The sequence below is a fragment of the Vollenhovia emeryi genome, unplaced genomic scaffold, assembly GCF_000949405.1.
Source record: "Vollenhovia emeryi isolate VEMERY1.0 unplaced genomic scaffold, V.emery_V1.0 DF939282.1, whole genome shotgun sequence".
In the NCBI taxonomy this organism is placed as follows: domain Eukaryota; kingdom Metazoa; phylum Arthropoda; class Insecta; order Hymenoptera; family Formicidae; genus Vollenhovia; species Vollenhovia emeryi.
The window spans coordinates 4375-19805 of record NW_011967084.1 but is presented as its reverse complement, the minus strand read 5'-3'; the positions used below and the strand labels follow the sequence as shown (position 1 = coordinate 19805).

The 15431-nt window shown below is 44.1% G+C and overlaps 4 protein-coding genes across 12 annotated transcripts in view; 2 read left to right on the top strand and 2 right to left on the bottom strand.

Moving 5' to 3' along the window:
* Positions 1-1693, bottom strand: part of LOC105559245 (GTP-binding protein 1) — an 8925-nt gene extending 7232 nt beyond the window's left edge. Inside the window, exons 1-2 of one of the 3 annotated variants that reach the window (XM_012007394.1) lie at positions 1606-1693; positions 147-498 (exon numbers count right to left, since the gene is read on the bottom strand). In XM_012007394.1, coding sequence (XP_011862784.1) covers positions 147-248 — 102 coding nt within the window. In that variant the 5' untranslated portion in view covers positions 249-498; positions 1606-1693. Of the gene's footprint in view, positions 1-146; positions 499-894; positions 1192-1239; positions 1441-1605 lie in introns of those variants that run through there. The other 2 variants (XM_012007396.1, XM_012007395.1) reach the window with 2 other exon arrangements.
* A 185-nt stretch (positions 1694-1878) lies between these two features.
* Positions 1879-4891, top strand: LOC105559246 (ribosome biogenesis protein TSR3 homolog). 2 transcript variants are annotated; one of them, XM_012007398.1, is made up of 5 exons: positions 1879-1953; positions 2212-2406; positions 2470-2633; positions 3125-3515; positions 4746-4891. In XM_012007398.1, the coding sequence occupies exons 2-5, from the start codon at positions 2277-2279 to the stop codon at positions 4853-4855; spliced, it is 795 nt and encodes a 264-aa protein (XP_011862788.1). In that variant the 5' UTR covers positions 1879-1953; positions 2212-2276; the 3' UTR covers positions 4856-4891. The 2 variants fall into 2 exon arrangements, with proteins under 2 accessions (XP_011862788.1, XP_011862787.1); XM_012007397.1 differs by having other exon boundaries at positions 1884-1965.
* Positions 4892-5193: 302 nt separating this feature from the next.
* LOC105559241 (GRAM domain-containing protein 1B-like) lies at positions 5194-12707 on the top strand. Of its 6 annotated transcripts, none has more exons than XM_012007387.1 (14): positions 5194-5348; positions 6806-6895; positions 7041-7332; positions 7407-7605; positions 7799-8079; positions 8830-8982; positions 9370-9550; positions 9922-10080; positions 10510-10631; positions 10705-10897; positions 11201-11521; positions 11606-11759; positions 11845-11965; positions 12283-12707. In XM_012007387.1, the coding sequence occupies exons 2-14, from the start codon at positions 6849-6851 to the stop codon at positions 12412-12414; spliced, it is 2355 nt and encodes a 784-aa protein (XP_011862777.1). In that variant the 5' UTR covers positions 5194-5348; positions 6806-6848; the 3' UTR covers positions 12415-12707. The 6 variants fall into 6 exon arrangements, with proteins under 6 accessions (XP_011862777.1, XP_011862779.1, XP_011862776.1 ...); XM_012007386.1 differs by lacking the exon at positions 5194-5348 and adding an exon at positions 6251-6552; XM_012007389.1 differs by lacking the exon at positions 5194-5348 and having other exon boundaries at positions 6249-6895; positions 11845-12010; positions 12283-12358.
* A 105-nt stretch (positions 12708-12812) lies between these two features.
* Positions 12813-14980, bottom strand: LOC105559240 (ubiquitin-40S ribosomal protein S27a). Its single transcript, XM_012007384.1, has 4 exons — positions 14882-14980; positions 13767-13880; positions 13168-13385; positions 12813-13051 (listed from the first exon to the last, which is right to left on the bottom strand). Exons 2-4 carry the CDS (start codon positions 13867-13869, stop codon positions 12902-12904), a joined length of 471 nt encoding a protein of 156 aa, XP_011862774.1. The 5' UTR covers positions 13870-13880; positions 14882-14980; the 3' UTR covers positions 12813-12901.
* Positions 14981-15431: the final 451 nt, after the last annotated feature.

Here is a 15431-nt window from a genome sequence, read left to right as displayed (position 1 = left end):
TCAGAAGTTTGCTAGACTTCAGTACAAATCTGGTAAATCCTAAAGGGAATTCTGATTCGTCCGTTTTCTAACAGACGACTGGTTGAATCTATCAGATTTCTTTTTCAGTGCAGGGATAGGCAATTCGGCGCAGCGCCCCGCTGTACCTTGCCTCTGATGCTAGAGTAATCTACAGTCGGGACAGGCCCGTGCTCCTTCTCCGGCAGGTGGGCGATGGTTTGCGAGATGATGGGCCCTGCGCCCGACATAGTGTGTCCAGCAGTGGCGCGGCCCGGTGAGTTCGCAGCGGTGTTGCTGCCCGTGTACTTCCTCGCGCGGCTGCTCGTCACCGATTATCTATCGCTTCTGTATGCACGCATCGGACATTTTCCAGTACTTGAATCCGAATCGCTTTCCATAGGCCGCTCGCGTGTACATAACTGTGGCACTTGGGATTTGTTTTCGCTTGCACCCACGGACGAGATCCGACGCTCAGACGCTCCAGCCCATCCTCGTCACCTGCAACGACACCGGGCGTAGAGGTAACGCTCGCCCCTGACTCGGCCTTGAGTTTATTTTAGAATCGGGCATTCGTTGCCTCATTATTTTTATAAATAAGCACGTGGAGGATCAATGGGGCAGCAGAGGGAAATGTTCATTATTCGTATACGAATATTGGAGTATTACGTATCGGCCCACGAGCGGCCAGAGGGTCAATTCTGTGTCTTACGCCGCGACGAAAATGTTAAAAGCGAGTGGCCTCGTCTCCACCTAATCTGTTCCCTTAGAAAGAGACAAAGCCGCTCGCTTTTAACATTCCTAAGCCTAATCTACACTGCGCTCTCCGCGTCTAGAATTCTATTTTGTAGCCGATACGTTTTAAAAACTGTGCGCAAGTTGATAAAATGTACATACATTACGCATTGTATAATCGTGCATCGTTGACAAATTTTCGAAGCGTTTTCATCCGTTCGCGTGAAGTGGGATGCCTCTAGACGCAGAAAGCACATCGTAGATCAGGCCTCGCTATATTGCAAGATTGACCCCCCCAGGATTTCATCAGCCGGATAATTCACGCGGCTCGATTCATTGCCTCATTCGGCGCAACGCGATCGCCGATCGTACGATCCCGATTCCTCGCTCAAGGATCGCAGAGGTCGGCGGGGAAGGCACGAAGAAAAAAAAATAGCTTGCTGTCTCGAATATATAACAAAAAGAAACTGATGCGCGTGCACGTTCTTTTGTACTTTTCCCCGTCACCTGGTCCCGGTACAAGGATCGCTTATCGGCCGACCGAGCCGCTGACAGGCGGATTGTGCAACTCCGCGGGTGTCGGGAGCGACAACATATTGTTGTCCGCGCGGGATCAAAGGGTAACCGAAACGCCCGGGACGAGGATCCCTCGAATAAAGGGGGGAGGCAGGGACGCGAAGAGTCTCGCTTCTTCCCTCGCGTGAGAGCACTGAGAGCCCGCGAGCTCCTCGCGGCCGAGACGTAGACGCGCGCGCGCGCGAGAGAGAGAGAGAGAGCAAGTTTCTCTCCCCGCGTGGCGAGATGAAGTCGGACAAGTCCGAGGCCACGTTAGATTATTCGCGACGTTTCCGCGTCTGAGAGGGATGTATTTACCTGTTTAAAAAAAAAGAAGGCGAGAGAAGACGCGCACACGAGCGCTCACGTCGTCACGATTTCGAGCGAACTGACGTGACGACTGTAAAACGAGTTGGTCGACGGTGCGCTCTTGCGGGCTGCTGTCAACGATTCTGTATGCGTGTCGGGTGTGTGTGTGTGTGTGTTCGCTGCGCACGCACGAGAGGTGGACACGATATATGACACTTGGATAACTCGTGCTTTACGTAAGACCAGCCAATCGCGGGTGAAAGGGGACCAATGAGACCGACCGCGACTACCAATCGCGTCGCGTCGCGTCGGCCGTCGCCGGGCACTTCGTTTCCGCGTTCTCTGCGGTATGTCCGGGTATGTCTCTAGGTATACCGCATTCTTTAAAGTTCATGCTTAATCTTGATTGAACACCGAACTTGATTAAACTCTTTCAAGAGCTGAATTTATGAAATTTCCCCTTAACGGGGAAACGTCGAACCGAGGACCCTGCCATTGCTAATCGCTCGTTTTAGCACAGAGCTACACGTCATCCCTATATATATATATATATATATATATATATATATATATATATATATATATATATCTATATAAAACGCGCCGTATTTGTAGGTTATGTTACGCTCGTATGTTGGAGAAGTAACGTCCGCAGTGATCTAGCGTTCCCAGGCAGCAAAATGTCCGGGCGTAAGAAGAAGAACAAGAACAAGATGCTAGAGAGAAGACCGCGGCATGTGCTCGGCAAGGAGGAGAGGTACTATCGCGAGGGCGGCGAGGACCCCGGGGAGGTTGTGGACGACAAGGCAGGTTAGGCAGGACGCGTCATCGCCGGGATCTGGCGCTTTGTAATGACCTCGCGTGAATTTGCAGAGGTGAACGAGCAGTTGGTCCAGTTCCCCGTGGCTATGTGGGACATGGAGCACTGCGATCCCAAAAAGTGCTCCGGCAGGAAGCTCGCGAGACACGGCCTGATAAAGACCCTGCGACTAGGCGCTCGATTCCCAGGCTTGTGTCTAACTCCGATCGGCAATAAGGTAGCCGGGGCAAATTTCAATTGATATAGGAAACAAGCAAGTGAACGGACTCGCGAGATTAAAGATTACAAAAGATTGAGGCTACGAGAGTCAATCGCGGAAGATGTGTTGTGATTGACTACTCGAGTCGCGACGTGTCTTTCGCACGATCAGCTTTGATTTCACTCCGTAGTGTTTGAACCTTTAGAATCTGCCTATGCTCCTTTGACTGCTGGACAAGAATCTAGTCGTTGATCTTCTAGTTGAATCGAGTTGGACAATCGTCTACACGAATCGGACACAATACTCTCGGTCTACAATGGAGCACACCTTAGCGTACTCGTCGTTTAAGACGGTTAAAACTTTTCACGGAAACGTCCGGAACTTGTAATCAAGAATTTTATTTTAATCGCATTGACATGCACTAATAACCGCGTTTGGCTCTCGTAGCCTAAATCCTTTGTAATTAATATAGATTGATATATGTAGATGCCAATGACATTGCGTTATAGTGCGTGAGCCCGACGGATCGCGATATCGTACGCGAGTACGGATGTGCGGTCGTGGACTGCAGCTGGGCACGCCTGGACGACACTCCCTTCAACAGAATGAGAACGCCCCATCCTCGTCTACTGCCATTCTTAGTCGCTGCCAATCCGATAAACTACGGGAAGCCCTGTCATCTGAGCTGCGTCGAAGCTATTGCGGCTACCCTGATTATAACGGGATTTCCGGACGAGGCCAATCTCTATCTCGGAAAGTTCTCGTGGGGACACGCGTTCCTGGAGTTGAACGAGGAGCTGTTGGAGAAGTACGCTCTCTGCACGAACAGCGAAGAAGTTATCGCGACACAGAAGGAATACATAGAGAAAGCCCAGCAAGAGAGATTATTAGATAAACTCGGTGAGGACATTTAACAATCCCACCCTCCCACTCTCCCCTGTCTCTGTCTCTCACAATCGTTCTAGATTTTCTAAATGGAGAATCCAAGTTTACTGGTGCAGTCACTTTAGCTTGACGATACCTTGTGTTCCTTTCACCTTACGAGCGAATTTTCGCTCCATCATTTTCCAAACATTTACAGAATGACTGTCATATAATATATTGTATAACTGATCTAATAACAATATTATATACCTGCAATACATAAGAATTTACATCTTGTGTATTGCACTTAAAATGGTATTATAAATATTATATTAATCTAAATTTTCAATAATTGGAGCACTATTTTGCAACAGCATATTCTTGAGACCAAATCAAGTAAAAAAAGTCCCATACTACTTTTCCCTCCGACAAACAGTTATCGAGATATCATAAGCTAAACATTGAAAAAGTTATAAATTTTCTCTTGAACTACTGGCACCATCTTATGTCCCCCCTTCGAACCAAACAACTTTTGTTTGAAACGTTTCGTATCTTTCACATTTTTGGAGATATTTGCGTGGATCATTTAAAATGAGACACCCTGTATATTCTGTCTGTTATAACCAATTGTGTGGACTTCTAAATACGAGAGAAACTGTTTAGGTCTAACTCCAGCTAGATATATACATAGGTATATACCAGGGTTGGGAAGTAACTCGTTACTTTTAACGAAGTTACAGTTACTTTTTTTTGGTAACTCTAACTTAACTTCGTTACTTTCTCTTCATCTGTAACTGTAACTTAACTCAGTTACATTTTTCGATAACTAGTAACTAATAGTTACATTAATAGCTATTCTATATATTTTTTAAACCTTCACAGATTGCATCAGGCCTTGCATTTACGCATAAACGCCTTTATCGACGCTTTACAATTCAAATGCAGATTTGACATTTTTATTTGCATTGCAAGAAAGTAACTGCAAAGTAACGATTCGTTACTTTTTAAGTAACTGTAACGCGTTACTTTTCAGAATTGGTAACTTGTAACTGTAACTAGTTACATTTCTAGCGAAGAAACTGTAACTGTAACGAGATACTTTTATAAAGTGACTTTCCCAACCCTGGCATATACATACGTACGTATTTATATACATATATGTATGTATTCTGTCATTGTAACGCATGATACATAAATCTCTCTCTCTCCCCTTCCCTCCTCCTCCCCTCTCTCTTTATTTTAATATCTTTATACATTTGTTCTCAGCGCTTCCTGATCTTCCACAAAGCGACACGGAATCTGAGGAAGAGACGGAAGAGAAAGACGGGAACGCGGTATCAGAAATAACCGAGGAACTAGGCGATATAAAAGTGTAGTAACATAGCGTACAATTAAAGATACTTGGCCTTCTAGGCGAGATTCTTCATTTTGAATTTCCAACCGCCAGAACGTCGATCGTGAATCTTTTTTCTAGTGCAAACTCGTGCAAGGCGCAACATTTTTTTATTAACAAATTCAACATTGAAGAATGACTTGATGCCAGCACATGACTGAGCATGATTGAGCAGTTAATCGACCACTGGCGACGTGTTTTTAACACAGAAAATTATAATAGTTATTTATGCACCTAGACCGAAGAATGGTGTCTAAGTGGGGGGAGGATAAGGTAAGGGTAATACTTAAAAATCGTGTTTCGATAGCGCTGTGTTCAACCGACAATCCGTATCGGTGCGCAGTTCACAGAGTCGAAGACATACGCGTAGACAACGTCTGTTATTGCGACAAATATTATCATATGTCTCGGCGATCGAATTGATTGAGATGCCCGCCTAGTGTGCGGGGGAGGTCCAGGTTCAAACCCTGGCTGAGGTAATGTGTTGATGTTTTTCGCAATCAATTTTCTGTGTTAAAAACACATCGCCAGTCATGGTCGATTGACTGCTCAATCATGTTAAATTCAACATTTGTCGATAAAAATTTTGCACGAGTCCGCGCTCGAGGAAAAGATTCGTGATCGTGTCTCACGACACCACTTATATCTTACATAACGAGAATTCTGAGATTTGTAACAAAAAAAAAGTACGTTGTACAGTAGAGGAGGAATGGAACGGAAAACGTTCAGCGTTCAAACGTTCGTAGAATCGGTGTCCTTGGCGCGAATTCGGCAGAATTTAGGCGGCGATCGGGAGCTCGATTCTTGAATTTACTTAAAAAGAGAAACGTGTGCGAAAATTCTGCTCCTGCGCGAAAGTTGCGGGTCGATCGGCTGAAAGCTACCCAAGGAGAAGAAAAAGTCAGGATGATGTCAATTTGATGTCATATTGACCAAATTTATATCAAATCTTGGCGAGTAGCCAACTTTTCCGTAAGAGCAGAGTTTTCGCGTACGCGTCTATTTCGACCGAATTCGGGAATCGAACCCCAGGGGGGGGCCTCTATTCCGTGCAACGCGGCCGCCGACGACTATCGGTATCGTCAACGACGTTTGCGCGGCTTTTCAATCGTGTAAAAAAGAAGAAGAAGAAAAAAGAGTTACGCAAACGTCGTTAACGACACCGATAGTCGTCGGTGACCGTGCACGGAACGCGGGGGGCCCCCGGGGGGGGCTCGTCGATTCCCGCGTCACAGCGGGAGCTCGTCCAATTGGCGCCGGGTCTCGGCCGGTCGACGATTGGTCGGCCATCGTTGTACGCCCGCGCGCCAATTGGAGAACCGATCGCTCAACCGTCGCGCTTTTTTGAACGCAACGACCTTGCGCTGGTCATTCCGTGCTCCGTGATCGACAGTATCGCAGCGCTTCGAGTCGCGGGCGTCACTACTCGCGGTGTTTACGGCGGGACGGAGGGACGCTTCTATTTTTCTCCTCGCGCGATAAACTGATAGCGCGGGGAGGGTTGGGGGAGAGAGAGAGAGAGAGAGAGAGAGAGAGTGGAACGTGCGGGTGACGGAGCGCAGCGAGTGATCGACGATGTCCGGCGGCGGGCGAGCGAGCGCCGCGAGATGAAGTGGCGAGCGATGCCCGACGAGTCGACGCGCGGCCGCCCTTTATCTGAAATGTGTCGCTCTTATCGCGGTAGGCGCAAGTAGCAATGTTCTGCGCGCGGATAAACGCCTCTCGCCGCTGACTAAACGCATAACTAACACCGTACAACACCGCACGCCGCTTGGTACCGCTACAAAAACCACCGCTGTCCCGCCCCCTCGGTTAACCCGGCGAGCCTGAAAAAAACCCTCCGAGCAAACGTTTAACGCCTGCCGCTCGACCCAGAACCCTCCCCGCGCGCGCTACGGGCAGCCTCTCTCAAAAAGCTTTCGATGTTTGACAGCTCCGGCCACGAGAGCGTGGACGCTAACGCCGCGTGATTTGTTATGCACTTCGAGACGGAGGCGGCGCAGAGGCACTTGGCGTCAAGCATGTACGTACCGTCCGCATCCCGCATGATCCGCCTGGTAGCGGATGACAGCGCGAAGGCGGCCCGCCGCAAGGCTCAGCGCACTGTTCGTTTCATCCTCGACACTGTATCTCACTCACTCACTCTCTCTCTTTCCCTCTGCAAACAGGAACAAATCCGTGGAGAATCTGTTGATATCCAGCCACGAGGTGATCAGCAGCATCAACTCCTCGGGTCTGGGCAACCAGGGCGCTGCGACGACTCTGGGCAGCGTCGCAACCGAGAATGCGCAGGAGACACTCGGCTCCAGCGTCGAGCGCAGCAGCCCCGTGTCAAGTCCCAACCTGTCCCCGCGTCCCAGCCCGAGAGCCCACTCCAGGCGGGAGTATTCCAGATTGAATTCCGACTCCAGCGTCAAGGAGTCGCTGCGCGCCAACAAGTCGGACGACCAGCTGTCGCAGGTGCGCGCCGACGACACCCGGCGCATCTCCGACAGGGAATCGCCGTGTAACGTTATCTCGTATAAATGTTGCAGGATCTAATAAACAGATCATCCGACTCGGCTGACGTCAACAAGACTTCTGCTCATGAGAATAAAAAAGAGACACGTAGCAGCGACCGAACGAAAAAGAAGTCCTCTTGGTATAATGTACTCTATCCGACTTATAAGTCTCGCTCCGAGGACTTTAGGCGAATATTTAAAGACGTGCCTGACGATGAGAGATTGGTGGTAGGTAAGTATTGCTTTAAGAGTGTCCTCCCTCCCTCTCTCTTTCCTTCCTTTACACAGAGGAATGTACTATGTAACATTTTGTTCCCTGCGAGACACTTAACTCAATTTCTCTCTTTACGTCTACTTCCGCGTGACCACAAAACGCGATACTTAACACTCCACGATTTTAATTAATCTGCCGTTGTGACTTTTAGATTATTCTTGCGCTCTGCAGCGTGAAATATTGGTACACGGTAGACTTTATGTGTCTCAGAACTATGTGTGTTTTTATGCTAATATATTTATGTGGGAGACGCTGGTCTCCCTACGCTGGAAAGACGTTACATCTATTACCAAAGAAAAAACTGCGCTTGTCATTCCAAACGCTATCCTGATATGCACCGTTACTGACAAGTTCTTCCTAACATCGTTTGGAGCGAGAGATAAAACATATGTGATGTTGTTTCGTGTTTGGCAAAATGCTCTTATTGGCGAGGTATGCGTATATCGTATGGCCGCGGCCCACATTAGACGATTCGTGTGTGTGACTCAGAGTTCTATTTGTTACCTTTGTATGCGAGTAACCCGCAAAAAACGTTGCAAGAATCGTGCATGTACACAGAACGCAGGAATTGCAGATCGTCTAAAGTGGGCTTGACTTTATTTTACTATAAGATTGTACCCTTGTCGGAGAAAATTGTTTATTTATCTCGAAAAATATTCCTGTGTCGAGATGTTAAAGAAAAAAAAAACTAATAGTTGTCGCAATATTTTAGAACGACATTGCATAAAGAATTTGGTGTTTTTTAATAATAGCATAGTAGAGATACACTTTGAGCGAGACTATGCAGTAAGATCCCGGCTTTGTGCTGTCCTATTCAATCGTTTCGTTGTAGCGCGTTTCTGCTAACGCCTGGTAAGCCGATATTTTCTTCTTGGAACAACTCTGATAATTCCGAGAACACCTCGGCTACTATTACCTTGATAACACTGAGAATACCGAGTGTGCCTTAGTAATTCGGTGCGCTTCAAACAAGGTACAGTTCGATTATTGCGTGCGGTGCGTTTGTACCTGTAGAGTCTGGATAGGATTCAATATTTGGTTTCATTACTTCGGTACCGTTTCCAAGAGTCCGCACGTGTGAGCATTAATCGGGGTCTTATTGCAGAGTGAAAACACGAATGTCGTACTCTTAGAATGCGTGGTTTTTTTTCCAAAGATTCTGCTATTGTGCTATATTTTCAGCCAATGAGTATGGCTGAAATGTGGCAGCTTGTACATACCTGCTACGGTGATGAATTAGGCTTGACATCCGACGACGAGGATTATGTGCCGCCGTTACCCGCGGCAGACGAGGAAAAGCTGTCAACTCGCCTCTCTGTAGAGTCCTTCTCCGAGGTAGGTCCGACGACATCTGTGAATGTTAAACGCAAGTGTGTTTCGATTATGTCATTGTACTGTTTGGAAGGTTAATGGTTTCGTCTCTCTTTCTCTGTTGAAAAAAATGTTTATGTTCAACAGAACCGTGATGGCAATGTTGATTAACAGAAGTTATCTAAAACTGATCCAGATTGTGCTTTACAAGCAAATTTACGACAAATTTCTTGCATTACAACCTAATATGTTTTAATTGATCCTGCGTCTCGTACATTAATGTACTCTCAACACAAATTCAGGAAGATAAACTAATGTATCTATGTATAAATTGAAATCTGCGTACGAGACAAAAATGTTCAATTTCTGAAGATTAACATTCTTTTCAATTTCCGTTTAACAAACATGAAGACCGAAGCAGTCGCTATGGAAAATTCAACGTCTCTACCTACGGAGCCCGCTTCCGCGGAATCTGCTCCGACTACGGAGCTTCAGGTTCAGCCACCAACTCCGTCAATACCTAAGCCGGAATCTGTTCTCGATCCAACGGATTTAAGTGACACAACGGAAAGCGAAGCTGAGAAACATGGCTGTAAGTAGTCTCGGACCGTTGTTTAACTTAACGATAAAAAGTATCTTCTCAATACGAGAAGTTTAGTAAGTAATAAATGTATAATATGGAGCATCCACATTACCCTCGGGCTCTCTTGCAAATATTAACATTAAATTAATTTTTTTCCGGCAAACTAACTCTTAAATCGCTGACACAAGATGTTATAGTGCAGAAACGGAAACGAGATACGTCATATGACACTTTGATAAGAAAACGAGACCTGTAGTTTCTATCTGAAAAATAATATATATATATATATGTATATATATATATATAAATACTATCCAGCCTGTAGAATTATATTATAAATGCGACAGCACGTAACGCGATCATGATAATGCTTGTTCCAGTGAAAATGAATATACGGAGCACCATGGTCTGTACCTCCCTGCATGAAGGTCGGCAAGTTAACAAAGCAACATTGCCTATCTACATCGACCAGCTGTTCACTCTGCTCTTCACGAATTCGAAATTCTTCCTAGACTTTCATACCTCTCGCAAAACTACCGGTAACAAGATAAAAATTCCGTTATCACGTCTGCCACGTTAAAGAGTGCATCCACGCTCAGATTTTCCAAGTATACTGAAAAGCTTGTTTCGAAATCGTTTTAAAGCCACCATTTTTTAAAATTGAGATTATATATTATATAGCTTTTCCTTTTTTTCTCTCTCTCTCTCTCTCTCTCTCTCTCTCTCTCTCTCTCTCTCTCTCTCTCCCCCCCCCTCCCCCCTCTCTCTCTCTTTCTTTTCATAACTTTGTAATATAATCTCTGTCTTTTTAAATGTATATTTTAAGTGATTTGTAAAAAGAGACTTTAATTCATAGTTGCTAACACATTACGTTACGTTATTTATATATGTACATATGCACGTTACGTGGGATATAAATGATATAAATTCATTTCCGTTGCCTGCCACTAATGTTTTCGCTTGTGCAGATTTAGTACAATCTGCGTGGACGCAAAACGATGAAACTGGTCAAAAGATGAGAACCATCTCGTACACGATGCCCTTGTCCCAAGCTATTGGTCCGAGAACCTGCCACGTTACAGAGATGCAGGTAAAAAATTAAACCTTGGTGTATAACTTATGCTATCGTACACATGTTTTTCTCAATACGATATTTTGTACAGGTGATGTTGCCATGCAGCAGACCAGGTCATCTTTATTGCATCGATGTAGATTGCATTAACGCTGGTGTACCTTACGCAGACTCTTTCAGCGTCTCGACGCATTATTGCATGAGCAATATTTCCGAGAACGAGACAACTCTTACGATTTATTCACAAATCAAGTATAAAAAGAGCATGTGGGGTTTTATGAAAAGTAAGTCCTGAAATTAACAATTCAAAACTTAGAAAAAAGAGCGCTAGAGAAAAAGAGAGTGTTAAGTTCGAAAAAATTTCTACAAGGTTGCAAGTTGGATAAGGATTAAAAAATTGAAGTTATTGTTGCGGGTAAGACTCAGCATTGTGCGTCTTATCTGGAATCTTATCTGTTTTCCTGTTGCTGTACTTGAGACATCGGTTATTGTCCAAGAAACATAATCTTTAATCAGCTTGTGGGCGTAATGATTCCTTGATTTACACGTGAACATTGACTTTTTATAAATTTAATTAAACTTTTCAGTTCCTTATTTGTCAAAAGTTAGCGCTTCTGATATACACGATGTACAGGATGAAACATTGAGGAATAAATGGCGTATTTTCCTTATGACAAAAATAGGTGTGATTGAAAAGAATTGTTGGGCGGGCTTGGAAGATTATACCAATAGTTTGATAAAAGCGTTGACATTGGAGAGCGAGGAGGGCACGGAAAGCGGAGGTATAAAGCGAAAAACGAGAAAGCGACGACGCGCGACGGGTGTAGGCGCTACATTGCAGACACACGCTTCCGAGCACATATCCGCGAATCATCAAATTTCTCCCTCCAACTTGCCACATGTTCACAGTAATAATACAATATTTTTCTATTACACTTGCAACGTTGCATGTATCGCGTGCATTCAATTTACATATTTTCTTTTCCACACAGCTGCTAATGCTAGAGGCGATACCAACATAATTCTCAGCTCAATGCTGCTAGTCGCTGTATTATGTTTAATGGTGATTAATGGCTTGTTATATTATAAACTCTGGGGGCTGGAAGAAACTGCTGCGTACACCATTATGGACTTACACGTACTCAAGTACGTGTTATCGATGTTTTTTTTTTATGCATAGGAAGATACCGTTCTTTCACACATATATTACAATATGCGTTCCTGCTTTCAGAAATACGCCAAAGACTGAAGAAGATTGGATTAACCTTTTGCAACAGCAGGAGAGCTTGCACAATGTGGAGATGAGAAAATGGCAAAGGGTTTTGCACACAGCTGCACAATTGCTTAGACAAGTAAGGCTCAGACGATGACTTGAAAAGAGAACGATGAAATTAACGGTACAAATATCGAATGCGGAAAAATTAGAGTCGCAACATGCAAAACTATTAATTATTTAGTTGAGACAAATGTTTTTTTTTCATGAATCTAAATCTATATATTTTCTATAGATTTTTTGCATATAGATATCGTAATTTCTTAATGTCCTCTCTGTAGATTTCTCTTAGATTGGAACGCTAAGTAGCTCGAAATTTAGCCAAATAATTTTTCCGCCCATCCCATACATTTTACAAATTGCTCCTGACATTCACAATTTTGCTTGCTTTAAAAGACAGAAGAATCGTTAACGGAGCTACAAATGAGCATTCATCCCACCGCAACGGAAAAGATGTTCTCAGTATTAAAGCCGAACTTAAAGAGTCTCAATACTCACACGGAACGGCGAGGCAAAACGGAAATGTAAAAATCTAAGTACATTAAGCAATCGTATGAACGTATTTTGTGTATAAAAAGAATTTGCAACTTATGGATAAATCCTTATGCGCGATAGCGCTTAGGTGCTATCATTATGTGTATGTATTCTTCCTATTATTATTTTAAGTTTGCGATTGTTCTCTATATGCTATGTGTACAGAATGAATCTACTATGCTATAGTTAATATTTACTATATAGTTATAATGAATGTGTAAACGCGCTTTCTATCTAGACATTGTGAAATAATGTTATGGAGAAATAATAGATAATTTTTAGAACAACCCTTTGTGTTGGGAACGAGATTCTTTGCACTTTTCCAAGAGCGAGTGCCTCTTAACGTAACATTCGCAGGATTGGTGTAACGTGAAAGAACGCCTGGGAACAGACTAAGTATTTAGTTATTTAATCAAAATCAAATCGGATAACAAGGACGTAACATTTACAAAATGCGCACGTGGAAATATATCCCGGAAATTTATTTGTCCTCTGGTTTATTGAATACAAGCGTGTATCCACATTTGCCGCAGTAATGACGGTCTTCCATGGCTGCCATGAATACACCGGCGCCGCACTGCTCCATGGGGCATTCCCGTCTCAAACGGTGGATCTTTCCGTTCTCATCTACCTGCAAAACCATTTCCCACGCTCGATTTGAGATGTACCGTTGCGGTAAAAATTATAACAGAAATGGAAAAATAGGGAAGCTCGGTAACGTAGATCGAAATAACGAAGATAATTTACCTTGTAATACTTGAGCACGGCAAGCTTGACCTTCTTCTTCTTGTGCTTGATTTTCTTGGGGGTGGAATAGTTCTTCTTCTTGCGTTTCTTGGCACCACCTCGCAGGCGCAGCACCAAGTGCAAAGTGGATTCCTTTTGAATGTTGTAGTCCGACAAAGTTCTGCCGTCCTCCAACTGCTTACCGGCGAAGATCAGCCTCTGCTGATCCGGCGGAATTCCTGAAACGGTTAAATATCTCGCTTAGAAGTTGAAAAGTAACTTATATTTACATTTTTATCTATTTATTAAACATTAATAAAAATTCATGACATTCACCGTTTTGTTTCGTCTACAAAACGTTTCTCAGATGCTCGGACCAAACAGCCAATTTTTGTCGGATGAAAATACAAAGGTATCGACAAACCTTCTCTATCTCGAGCGAATTAACAGTTGATTCTCTCGAGATAGGAGACAAAATAACGTGTTCTTGGAAATTAAATTTTAAACAAGTCAACAGACTGCAATATATTTTTTAAGGTCTTATTTGATGATCAACTTAGCGCAAACTGATTATCCTCCAAGATCGATTCATCTTCGGCCTGTCGGAAAATTGCCCTCACCTTCCTTATCCTGAATTTTCGCCTTTACATTTTCGATCGTATCCGACGCCTCGACCTCGAGGGTGATGGTCTTCCCCGTAAGAGTCTTCACAAAGATCTGCATGGTCAGCGGTTCTACAACATGTTACTTTAATTATAATGTATTTTAATTGGCCAAAAATTAAAATCCCGCAATTGATTTCGAGGAATAACTAAAAAGACTGCGGATATTGAAATACGTTCCACAAATTTATTTCAATTTCAAAAAATAATAAATCTAGGGGATACTAAATTTTAAATATTAATGTTTAAAGCAAACTATTTTTTCTTAAAGAACCTTACACAAATCTGAAAACCATTCAAAAATATGTGTAACGTTAATATCAGGATTGTAGTCTGAAATGTGGAGTGTAGAATATTCGCTGGATAATCTTTTTTACAAGTTCTTTTTTGAGGAAATTCCCTAATTGCATCGACCGAGAATATTTCTCAACAGCAATTCTGAAGGACACCATAACTTTATGGTAAACTGAAGACGTGCAAAAGTATAATTACTGAACAGTGGAAATACCTCAATATGTCATAAACGTCATAAAACATATTTCACGGAAGGAAATTAGTTTTCATATCTTTTTAAGCGTTTTACCGCTTTCGAAAGTATCCACGAAGTTCCGTGCGCGACGCAAATGTCTTTTTTTTTCTCTCCCCGTGGGTTTCCACCGGGGTGGCGAACCCACGAAGAGAGGTTAGGCGAACAGAAATGGAGGCTACTCGACCGACGTATCGGTCAAGAGTGCGAAGCGTCAACTCTTGGGCTCGTTCGAGTATCGTCCCGATCGTGCGCGGCTACTTGCATGGCAAATCGCGATCGCATGCGATCGCTGCAACACTGCTCGTTTAATCATAAACATGCGTGGCGCAAACCGCCGCAAGACTGTCTCGGGAGCACATTTGTCGCGCTTTAGCCATGTGGCTCGCGGATACTTTCGCCGCGTTGCGGACACGCGGCAACGTGGGACACCGTGAATCGGAAATCTCGTACGTCCGACGTGACCGAGCGCGAAAAGAAATACGGCGGCTTCGCGCCCGAACGCGTCTCGCTGTGCTAAATTGTGTAAAATCGAGACAGAACCTACCTCCGACCACGCTGTTAAAGTGAAAAAGACCGAGAGGAACTGTGGGGAAAAACAGGCCGGGAATATGCTGTACACGTGACCCGCCGACGCCAATGAATTTTTCGCGACGCCGGAAATTCGACGGGGCCCCAACAGCGACATCTGGCAACCGCGAAAATTACTCCGCCGAAAAGCACGAAGGTGATTGGCCATCCCGCTAATCATTTCTATCTTGTCCATTTTAATCGATGCAGATTAAGCCCGCTGCAGACGATACTATTTTTTCTACTGGATTGCTTGCAATCTAATAAATTATTATCGTTGCACCATTCAGCACTCAGGATTCCTAGTAATTTAGTAAATCGCAAGCAATCCAGTAGGAAAAATAGCATCGTCTGCAGCAGGCTTAAGCCTTGGAAGCTTTCCAGCAAGCGACACAAGTCGACACAAGTGTCGTTCTGTCTTTATTATTCATTGAATGCGAAGAAAGACAGAACGACATTTGTGTCGACTTGTGTCGCTTGCTGGAAAACTCCCCTTGTGTCCACGATTCAAGAATTGTGTCCAAGTT

Coding starts and splice junctions, on each gene's coding strand:
- LOC105559241 (XM_012007387.1), top strand. CDS start 6,849: ATGCACTTCGAGACGGAGGCGGCGCAGAGGCACTTGGCGTCAAGCAT. Junction 8,983..9,369: donor CTGTAGAGTCCTTCTCCGAG/GTAGGTCCGACG, acceptor ACAAACATGAAG/ACCGAAGCAGTCGCTATGGA. Junction 11,522..11,605: donor CAACTTGCCACATGTTCACA/GTAATAATACAA, acceptor TTTTCCACACAG/CTGCTAATGCTAGAGGCGAT.
- LOC105559246 (XM_012007397.1), top strand. Junction 2,407..2,469: donor GGTTGTGGACGACAAGGCAG/GTTAGGCAGGAC, acceptor GTGAATTTGCAG/AGGTGAACGAGCAGTTGGTC. Junction 3,516..4,745: donor GAGATTATTAGATAAACTCG/GTGAGGACATTT, acceptor ATTTGTTCTCAG/CGCTTCCTGATCTTCCACAA.
- LOC105559240 (XM_012007384.1), bottom strand. CDS start 13,869: ATGCAGATCTTTGTGAAGACTCTTACGGGGAAGACCATCACCCTCGAG. Junction 13,386..13,766: donor GAAAATTCAGGATAAGGAAG/GTGAGGGCAATT, acceptor TAACCGTTTCAG/GAATTCCGCCGGATCAGCAG. Junction 13,052..13,167: donor CCGTGCTCAAGTATTACAAG/GTAAATTATCTT, acceptor ATGGTTTTGCAG/GTAGATGAGAACGGAAAGAT.